The 10764-nt window shown below is 40.7% G+C and overlaps 2 protein-coding genes across 2 annotated transcripts; one reads left to right on the plus strand and one right to left on the minus strand.

The window, feature by feature from the left end:
• Nucleotides 1-59: 59 nt before the first annotated feature.
• pdss1 (prenyl (decaprenyl) diphosphate synthase, subunit 1) lies at nucleotides 60-4762 on the minus strand. Its single transcript, XM_070852893.1, has 11 exons — nucleotides 4602-4762; nucleotides 3926-4032; nucleotides 3559-3691; nucleotides 3075-3202; nucleotides 2822-2963; nucleotides 2619-2730; nucleotides 2328-2437; nucleotides 2147-2227; nucleotides 1838-1951; nucleotides 1652-1732; nucleotides 60-965 (listed from the first exon to the last, which is right to left on the minus strand). The coding sequence occupies exons 1-11, from the start codon at nucleotides 4755-4757 to the stop codon at nucleotides 825-827; spliced, it is 1305 nt and encodes a 434-aa protein (XP_070708994.1). The 5' UTR covers nucleotides 4758-4762; the 3' UTR covers nucleotides 60-824.
• Nucleotides 4763-5775: 1013 nt separating this feature from the next.
• LOC139221179 (protein adenylyltransferase SelO-like) lies at nucleotides 5776-10560 on the plus strand. The gene is made up of 19 exons (XM_070853093.1): nucleotides 5776-5998; nucleotides 6108-6226; nucleotides 6312-6440; nucleotides 6668-6732; nucleotides 6837-6893; nucleotides 7081-7179; nucleotides 7463-7530; nucleotides 7604-7691; nucleotides 7802-7871; nucleotides 8097-8169; nucleotides 8251-8334; nucleotides 8415-8544; nucleotides 8790-8834; nucleotides 8918-8999; nucleotides 9102-9194; nucleotides 9497-9573; nucleotides 9758-9801; nucleotides 9917-9996; nucleotides 10108-10560. Exons 1-19 carry the CDS (start codon nucleotides 5776-5778, stop codon nucleotides 10228-10230), a joined length of 1749 nt encoding a protein of 582 aa, XP_070709194.1. The 3' UTR covers nucleotides 10231-10560.
• The last annotated feature ends 204 nt before the right edge of the window (nucleotides 10561-10764 follow it).

Raw genomic sequence — 10764 nt, forward strand, 5'->3', positions numbered from 1 at the left:
ACGCGTGGTCTCTTGGAGGGACGAGGCTTTGCTTAGAAAAAAAAAAAAACAAGCCAAAATAACACGCACATAGTTGGTTTATTGAAAACACAGTCATATAGATGTTAAGGCCTTGTTGTTACAGGACACTTTGCATTACAGGTAACCTCATAACATTACACGAGTCACAAAGACACGTGACTGTTTGGCCTCTGAGGTGTGGACGGATCTCGAAAGACGACGACACAGATCCGAACGAGCACAATGATTCACTCCCACTACGTTTGGAATTGCACAGATTTCGCAAAATGCCGCCACAGCTCAGCACTAGCGTGTAACAAAGTCGACTCACAGTGAGTTTGAGGCATGGGAGGTTCTTTCAGTTACAGTACTGTATGCAGTGAAAAGTTGGCTTGTAGTTTTTGAGTGCCATTCATTGAGTTTATAATATCTCCTTTCCCTAATCAATGCTGATTCCATTCAGGAAATCTGAATCAAAGGATTTGCACTAAAAACCACATGTATTTTTATATATATATCTATATATCATTATCAAGAAACTCAGCCTCCTTAAGTTTTGGTAGTGGTGGAGAGAGCCATGACACAGATCTTAGTTGAGAAGGACCCCTGCCTGCTGTTTTGATCCCTTCATTTGGACAAAGTGCTCTGAGAAATCAACTTATTGCCATATTTACCCAGAGTTGGCACAAAACGAGCACATGGGGTCCCTCCAAACCAACCTCACCACTCTCACCGTTATTGGGACACACGAGCTGAGGGGGGGGGGGCAGGGTGAGTAGCTTTCCTACTTGTAGCTGCCTGAAGTGAAGCCCGGCAGCGGAGGTTCACTTGTCTCTGGTGAGCACCATCTCTGTGAGCCTGATGAGAGCGTCTCTCTCTGCCGACGGCCTGAGCCTGCTGATCTGCCTGATGGCCTCTTGACCGTAGTGCTGGGCCAGGTGGTTGGTCTGTTGCACGCCATCGCTCTGAAACAGAACGAAGGAGAAGGGCTCGTCACGTCGTTTTAGTCTTCATCAATCCAAGGAAAGTTTACTGATCGCTCATACAAAGCTCTTTCACAGTTAAACGCACACTGCTGACTGCACTTTTGGAACATTTTGTGAAGCTCAGCTGCTTCACTAGAGAACATAAGGCTGCACTTTTAAATCAAGCAAATATGCATATCAGCCTTGGGATCAACAAGCCCTCCAAAAGAGCACAGTGCAAACTAAACACCTCCTTCCATCACCAACTCAAAGCACACACAGCTTAGACAAGGTTTTAATATCTTAAGTAAACATTTTGTGACCAAAACTTTAACTCAGTACATCACAAACCAGAGAGATCGGTGAAGAGCAGACAGGAAATGGGGCACGGCAAAGGCCTCAAACCCGACTCGATGGGGTGAGAGCCTTTACCAGGTCGCTACCAGAGCACCATGACAAACCTTAATTTTACGATATCCATCCACCCTAATTTACAATTGAAATGTCTCATTTAGCAAGAGAAGATCCTTTAGTAGTAGAAGCGTAGTAGTAATAAGCAGATAATGTTTTAAAGTCGAAATCATGCAAGATTAGATTTTTTTTTTTTTTTAAAGTCAAATTTAATGGATTTCACTTCTCAGAACCTGATGCTCTTCATTTTGTTAACATTGTAGTATTGGTCATACCTGAAGGACGTACTGCCAGGCTCGATCTACGTCTCCTTTAGAGCTGAAACGTCTCATGATCATTACATGGAGCTCAGGAAACTGAAAAGAACGAAAGAAATTAGGGTAAAGACTGAGATGAGATGTAGAATTTCTATTAAAAACATGCACACGTATGGCCGATGAAAACGCTGCTGTCCGTCTCACCCGTTGACAAGCAAACAGGACCGGTCCGGTGGCCAAGCCCAGTTTGAGGTCTGCAGCTGAGGGCTTCCCCAGGTGACTGGCTCCTGATGTGAAGTCCAAGACATCATCTACCAGCTGCAAGACAGACAAAAATGAACCCATAAACTCATTTTATGACTTAATCCATATTCTTATAGCCTTTAAAATGGAGCTCAGGGTCTCGCTTCTCAAATAAACTAGAAAAGGACGACATACTTTAGCTGTTACGGATTCTAATAGATAAAAAAAGATTAAGGCGGTAACTACATCTACAAAAACATCAGAAAATACCTGAAATGCGATGCCAACATTCTTCCCATACTGGTAGGCTATTTCTTGAACTTCCGGATCCGAGCTCACCAGAATAGATACCTTAAATGACAGAAAAGAGACAGTCAAATAAACATTCCATGTAGAAGTCAAGGCCTTTCTCCAGCCCTGTGATATTTGTGTGGAGACCGAACGTACATACTGCTTTACAACTGTTTGCAATAAGACTGGCTGTCTTTTTGAAGGTTTTCTCAAGGTAGTGTTTAAATCTCTCGTTCTCGTTCTCTTTCGAACCCAGCTGCATGAATTCACCTGGAAGCACAAATCAGCGGAGATTATTGAGTTTGTTAATGGACGTATGGGCAGATTCAGTTTGAAGTTCAAATGTTTTAAAACAGCTAACCCCAGTGTTTGTTAGAGCAGATTTAGGCACAACTTAAACAAAGACTATAACTAACATGTCAAAACGGCATGAGCAATCCGATTACTGTACCTCGCACCAGGTCCTCTATCACCTGGGACAACACTTTTACCACAGAGTTGTTACCAATACGAGCCAATATCAAAGAGGCAGCTGAGAGGATGAAATCTCCAGCCAAGATGGCCTGGAAGTGAAACAAATTATATTCATATTCTTAAAAAAACAAAAATTAAGTGGTACAGCAGAAAATATGATGTGAGGAGAAAAGCATTTACCTTTTTTTCACCCCACATTTCATTGATGGTTCTCTTTCCCCTTCTTTTGTCTGACCCGTCGATTACGTCATCATGCACGAGGCTGGCAGTGTGGATCATTTCTGAGATCATAGCTACGGCCCTTTGCCCCGGGAGCAAGTCTCTACAGAGGGCGAAGACGCACTCTTACAATTGTATCACAGGTCAATTTGGGACAGCAAATGAAACACAGTGTTTTGTTGAGATGTGAAGGTGTGGAGTGTTCCAGGTTTACCCCGCTCTGTTGGTGTGGATGTTTAGTGCCCGGGCCATCAGGACGACAATCATCGGTCGGATAGCCTTGCCCTTACCATCGAAGTAGTAGTCACATAAAGACTTCAGCTCTTTGGATACAAATAGCTCCTGTGGGGAAGAGTGATGCAATTCACAGCTTCAATTTCAATCATAATCAACTCACATAATCAGTGTCCAAGATCTGCCAAACACCACGTGACAGTAAGATGTCTGTTCATTTTACAGCCAATATCTTTTTGAGATGACTCACTCGTCTGTTATTGAACAATCCCTGGTCAAGTCCAAGCAAAAACTGTGACACAAATGCTCCCCATAGATTTAAAGTTCTGACTCAAGAAGAGCTTCAAATTCCCTTTCAGTTTTCCTCCCGTCTTTATGTTGTCTGAACTGTTAGCTGAAAGTGACGGTTATTTCACACGTAGAGACACACAGCACAAAGCACACTGTCTGGATTGAAAATGTACCCGTTTGATGTCTTCGTAAAAACTTTTTAAATCTTTCTGGACTAATGTGAAGGGGTCCTTCAGCTTCACGTCGCTGTGCACCTTTCTGCAACAGCATGACTGTAGTGTGGGATCCAGCAACCGTGACCTGTGTCTGGAGGAAAAGACAACAGAGACAGAAAAACTTAAAAACAGGCTAATATCGGCTATTACTTATCATTAATTCATTTGGATCTCGTATCAGTTGTCATTCTCTCTGAAGTCAATAGGAAGAAAAAAAAAAAAACTCAACTATGAAATCTTGCCTGACATTTAACAACAATTGCAAAACTTTAGCAAAAAAAAAAAGTTTGCTTTCAGTACAAAGCTTCTGGTTAAGACCACTCACCTGGTGAGAGATGAAGAAAAGTTTAAAACTTTGGGGTTTATCTTTGTCTGTGTTGGTAGATGATGATGATGATGATGACGATGATGATGATGTGGTAACAGGCGCTCCTGTGAGATCAAAGCACAGGATACCATAGGACTTTAGAAAAAATATATACAACACATTGTAATTACATCAAAAAAAGATGAAAATATTAAAAAGGTGCAATAATAGTCCAAAACAGACAACATTTCTCCCCAAGAATGTTACCTGGCAGCTTGGAGAGGGCTTTATAAAACACCTAGATCCTTATAATAAATCAATCAATAAATAAATAGAATAAAATAAAATAAAATTAGAGATCCTAATTTTGGTTTCTGCTCAAAATTTGAGGGTGGTGAGGTGTGTTAAGGTGACCTGACCTCTTTGTATGTATTTATAAGACACTGACTACGACCTGGATCTTGACCTGAATGCCAGCTGAGTACATCCTGAACCCCATCAAGTCAACAATAAATTCATGTGAAATTCAAGTGGCAGTAACAACGCCGACAAATGTCACCAACACTGAAGTAAATACCCCCCTTTTCTGGTTAAGACCCCCCCTCTTCCTCGCCTGACAGCCCGGCGGCACGTATGACCTTCCAGGGTTTGACAGCTCTCCGTGCCGGTGTCCTGCTAGCAGCCGAAAACTCACCTCGCTCCCCGGCCCGGAGCTCCAGGATGTCCGCCCAAGACAGGACGCGGAGACGGACACGGGTCTGCTGTTAGATTGCCACAAGTTTTCTAATAATCCGGGGCTAGGACAGCTTGTACTCCACCTCTTGCAGTGTCTCCACCACGGACCCGCCATGTTTCATAACAACGTGCACGGACACTGGTTTATATACGGAACCGGAAATGTGTAACCTGGCGACTAGTGATGACGTCACACGCCGAGACAGAGAGGCGTTAACCGTAAATGGTTGTATCCTACATGAAGGACTAACAGAGACAGAGACAGGGAGTAACTAAGATCAGATGGACATTTAGATTTGTTTTATGTTCATACTAACGCTATAAAATATATGTTCTCCAGAAAATATACCAGCGTATTTTGGACGAGGCTAGTAGCTGGTTAGCTAACAGCTAGCTAGGTACCGTAGCTGTAGCTGCTGGTGTTTTCTAAACAGCTATTAACACTAGAAGGGCATATTTTGGCAAATAAACATACCGAAATTATGTTTATCCTCATTTTAATTCCCACTGCATGACTGACAGCTTCATTTTAGTTTGCGTTTTAGTTATTTTCATTTACACATTACTTAAAAACTGTCTAGTTTCTACAGTGCAGTTGGTATACTGCACTAAAAAGAAAGTATAATTTTATATATTTTCCTACTCTACTACACTGTAGATGTCAAACAAAGGAAGTTATTATAATTTTTTTCTTTATGAAGTTATTCTGTTGGCTCCAGTACTTTTTGACAGCTATAGCAACAAGTTACTTTGTGTGTTCAGATTGAAAATGCTAAACATATGATCAATAGATTAATAGTAAAAGAAATATTCAAAACATGTTTCACTTCCAGGGTTAGGTGTAAAAAATACATCAACACTGAAATACTAACAAGTATTTGACTTTTTCATACTTAGAGTACATTTAGCTGATAATACTTTCGATTGCAGGAGTTTAACTTGTAAAAGAGGATTTTAACATTGTGGCATGAGTAGTTTTGCTCGGTTACAAAAGATAACAGTACTTCTTCCACCACCGCTGTTTGCCTCATGACGATAACGAGCTGGGAGAACTAATTTCCTATTGCTTTGTGTATTTATAACCATCATTGCTTACAATGCAGGGGCATTTAAAGCAACCATTCTTTCTAGGAATGTGCAGAATCCACAGAGTGTTAGTTTTTGCCCTGTTAGCAGCAGCCAGTCTGACGTCTGTAAATGGCCTGGAGTTCTGTCAAAGTACGGACCGTGACTGCCACAGTCATGACAAAATAGCACCGCCGCCATTTGACAGTGTCAGATCCAGGTGGAACACTACTGTTTCAAACCTCATACAGAGTTTGGACCAATTCCACTTGTCCTCCACGAAGCTCATTGGTAAAACTGATTCTCGTGACATTACAGGTCAATATGTTTAAACAGAGATCAATACAATCACAGGGAATAATAGTTAAATGTCAGAACTTCTCTCTGTCCCCTCTTACAGAAGCATTCCCAATCGATGAGGTTGATGGCAACTTTATTCGCACTGTAAAGAACTGCATTTTCTCCAAATCCATTCCAACCCCACTGAAGGGCCCGTTAAGACTGGCAACAGTTTCTAAGGTGGTGCTTTAATATTAACATCAGTATCACATACTGTTAACTCAATAACAGAGGAATCCATTTATATTTCAACTTGTCTCAACAGGATGTGATTGAAGGGATCTTAGATGTACACATGGCTGTAACACAGTCTGATGAGTTCCTGCATTATGCCAGTGGTGGCAGACTGCGACCAGGATCGGTACCACTGACACACAGATATGGAGGTCATCAGGTAGAGTTTGTTCCAAATTCTTGTAGCCTCACTGGTCTTATTATTTTGTTTTTGGGCAGGTACATGTACAGTATAACCTCAGCAGATATGTCTTGAGTAAGGGCTAAATTAAGTTAAGTTAATTGATGAAGTCTCTGTCAATATCCGTGAAAATGATCATATCTGGTGTCAAATGTACACGGTTGATGACATTTAAGTTTACTGGTGGAAATGTCTTCCTCCATCAGTTTGGCTACTGGGCAGGTCAGCTGGGCGATGGTCGAGCACATTCCCTCGGTCAGTACACAAACAGGTGAGAATATTTTTGCGTTAGGCTTCTTGTATATCCAATGTGCTTATTTGAGATGCATAGTCAGTCAAAACTTTAACTTATTTTCTTTATAAAATGCATCTCAGGAAAGGTGAAGTATGGGAACTGCAACTGAAAGGCTCTGGGAGAACACCTTATTCAAGGTATGCCGGTGATTTCTCCAGCAAACCCTCTTTAATCCTTGTTTTGTTCCCTTTTCCCCTCATTTTTTTTCCTTATTTCACGTTTCCACATTCAGCAACATTACATGTTGGTGCTACCAAATGGCAGCAAGAGGAAACTGTCTTTGATTTAAACATTTTAAAAGTGTTTTTGAACATTTCAATTCAGGTCAGGAGATGGTCGAGCTGTGATCCGCTCTTCTGTGAGGGAGTTCCTGTGTAGTGAAGCCATGCACTTCCTGGGTGTTCCAACCAGCAGGGCTGCCAGGTGAGAAGGACAGGTGATGGATGAAAGGCAAAAAACAGGGATTAACATGTAGAATCTTTAAAATCCTTAATATTTTGTTTTGGATTCCTACAATTTCTGCAGTTTTTTTTGTACCATATATTCATAATAACTGGGCTTTATGAGACAGGTGCTTTTTTGTGTTTGACACCTATAAATCAGCAGAAATGTCTTCCATAAACCAGGCTGACTATTCTCCTGACTATTTGGTTGTTTTGTCGAGTATTCCCTGTTATTAATCCGATCATGCTTCGCTTTGTTGTAGCCTAATTGTCAGTGACGAGCCGGTATTGAGGGACCAGTTCTACAATGGCAATGTGAAGACAGAGAGAGGTAAATTGATTCATGCAAAAATACTTATCAGGTATATAAGCATAGCATTTTTATTGTCGTCTTTTTTTACCAGGAGCTGTTGTTCTCCGGTTAGCCAAGTCTTGGTTTCGGATTGGATCTTTAGAAATTTTGGCTCAAAGTGGAGAGGTAGATCTCCTGAGGTGAGTCTGGTCACATGATCAGGCTGTCTTCTCACTCTATGGCCCCCTAATGCTTATTACATAATGCTCTGCAACTTGTAACACAAGGTTTCTTCTTCTGTTGATTTTAGAAAGCTGTTGAACTTTGTGATTGATGAACATTTTTCTTCAATCAAGTGTGATGACCCAGATAAATATTTGGTAAGTTAGGTGAACCATACAGCCATTATTATTTTTATTTATGTTTTACTTGATCTTACTTTAATATAGAAACCATAAAATAATTAAAACAACAAAGTGTGATAAGTAAATAGTAAAGCCATTTTACTTTGCAGAAACATTTTGCTGTACTTCCTGTTCATCTGCATGCTGTAAGGAATGTCCTTGTTTCACGCTTTGCATCTTGTTGTATTTTCATTTGTCTAGGTGTTTTATTCCACTGTTGTCAATGAAACAGCACATCTGATTGCCCAGTGGATGTCGGTTGGGTTTGCTCATGGTGAGAACCTGTGCTGGATGAGGCATTAACATACAGTTTGTACCAACATCTACTGATGTCTGCTGTGTGCTGTCATGGCAGGTGTGTGCAACACTGACAACTTCAGCCTCCTCTCAATCACCATCGACTATGGACCATTTGGCTTCATGGAGTCGTATAACCCCGGTGGGTACGGTGACGCATGCCTGTGTCTCACTGAACTGAAACGCTCTCCTCAAATGTGAACCAAAGCTGTAATGTTGCAGATTTTGTCCCCAACACTTCCGATGATGAGGGCAGATACAGCATTGGAGCTCAGGCCAACGTTGGACTGTTCAACCTGGAGAAACTTCTGCTGGCTGTCAGTCCTGTGCTTTCTAAAAAACAGCTGAAAGAGTAAGAATAAGAATACACTGTTTGTATTAAGGGGACTTAGAGTAATATGTCACTTGTGTTGGCTCCTGTTTGCCACCAGTATTAAGTAAAGCATCATTGATAAAGCTCAATCTCTACAAAAACTCTTTTGCATGTTTAACTTTTTGGCTAATATGTTAAAAACAAAAGGTCAGCAGCAACATGCAAATTGAGGTTTTCTTAAACAGCATCATTTTGGCCTCACCTGTCTTCTTACTGTTTTTCAGGGCTGAAATTGCTTTAAAAGGTTATGTAGATATTTACCAGATGAGGTTAGTCCATGATACTATACCCCAGCAGTGATAGTACAGTAATGATATAATGTTTGTTAGTCTTAATCATGCATGTATTTCAGGTTTCATCAGCTATTTAAAGCTAAACTGGGGCTACTAGGTGAAGAGGAGGGTGATGCCTACCTCATTGCCTACCTGCTGAAGGCAAGTCATTGACACTGAGATAGATGCTCATTGCAATAGACATTTTTAGTTCATCTCCACCTACTAAATCAATGTAATCTCCCTGTTTGGTTGTCTCCCCAGATGATGGAGGACACACGATCAGACTTCACCATGACCTTCAGGCAGCTCAGTGAAATTTCAGCCCAGGAGCTTCAAAACAGGAACTTCACACAGGTAGAATTGAGGTGACAGCATGTTGCCTTCCTGCTTTTAGACCGTCTTTGTGACATTTGTAATATCTGTCATTACTGTGTTGTAGCTGCAGTGCACGCTCAAGAAATCATCTTGCAAAAGTAAAATAAATCAACAGGTTTGCACATTATTATCTCAGTCTTTCTAAACAGTGAATTAGTGTTCTATTAGGAGGAGGTCGCCCACATGTAAAATGCTGCTACCGTAACAGCAAAAGCAGAAGTTCGATCTTTATTTTAAGGCATCTTTTTCATGGTTTTTGTACTATATTCATTTTGTATTAGATATGGGCTCTTGAAGACTTGTCATCCCACAAGCTCTTCTCTGATTGGCTCAGCATGTACCTGCTCCGTCTTAGCAGGTGAGCAACAAGATGTAAAGCCAGTTGGTCAAGTTAGTTTGGTTTCTCTCAGATGTTCACACCAGGTCATGTCTTTGTACTTGAAAACTCTCATTTCCATTTTGTGTCATGATGTTGTTTATTCTAGTTTTTGGACTTTATCAAATCAGTATTTGTGTATTGAGGTTTTTTTCCCTCTGTTCAGACAACAGAAAGATTGTGATTTGGATCGCCAACAGAGGATGAAAAGTAAGCCACTAAATCAACATTTTAGCGTTAATTTGATCATGAAAGATGTAATTATTGCTATTTGTGCTTCAAAACAAAACATAATTCACCTGATTGATTTCAAAATGTCTTATAGATGTAAATCCCAGGTATGTGCTGAGGAACTGGATGGCAGAGTCCGCTATAAGGAGAGCTGAGGTGAATGATTTTTCTGAGGTGTGTATATGGTATTTAACGTATTTCATTATGCAAAATCAAATCAATGCCCCACTGAGACGAGCTGCGTGACTGATTTTAACCCAGTGTGTCGTGTTTTTCTACCACTAGGTGGAGCTGCTGCACCATATCCTGTCCTCCCCCTTTGTTACACAAGAGACTGCAGAGGAGGCGGGCTATGCAGCAAGCCCTCCGCTGTGGGCTACCAGGTTAAAGGTCAGCTGTTCCTCCTGAACAACCCCTGGATGTAGAAGAGTACTAAAATGAAGAAGAATTACAATCAAACAGAGCTTTTAAGACATATTTTGGTAAATTCTCTCATATTTGGGCTACGCTGCTCCAAAATGTCAAGGTCGTGGTTGTGTAATGCTCGTTTCTCCTCAGATTACTCACTATGTGTGGCTACAGTGACCAACCAAAAGTAGATACAGCTCTCTCAGTGCCATGAAAAGAATTAAACTCTAATTGTATTTTGCTCACATTTTATTTTGATTGCTTGACAGTTTAATACTTAAAAATATCTTGTAATTCCATGTTGACACCAAAATAAATACAGAGATGCTACTGTGGAGCTGGTCCTGTTTTTTTTATCACCCTATTCACTCATTAGAGCTACAAAATGGAAAATAGTTGTGTTTTTGAGGATTTTATAGAATTTTTGAGGAGTAATGTTGATAATGAGATGATTTCCAGGGATGGTGCTGATTTTAGATATTTGTCATATATTGTTTCTGCCAATAGCAGCAGGTTGTACTCGATGACTGGAAG

Source organism: Pempheris klunzingeri, chromosome 21 (genome assembly GCF_042242105.1).
Source record: "Pempheris klunzingeri isolate RE-2024b chromosome 21, fPemKlu1.hap1, whole genome shotgun sequence".
NCBI classification, from domain to species: Eukaryota; Metazoa; Chordata; class Actinopteri; order Acropomatiformes; family Pempheridae; genus Pempheris; species Pempheris klunzingeri.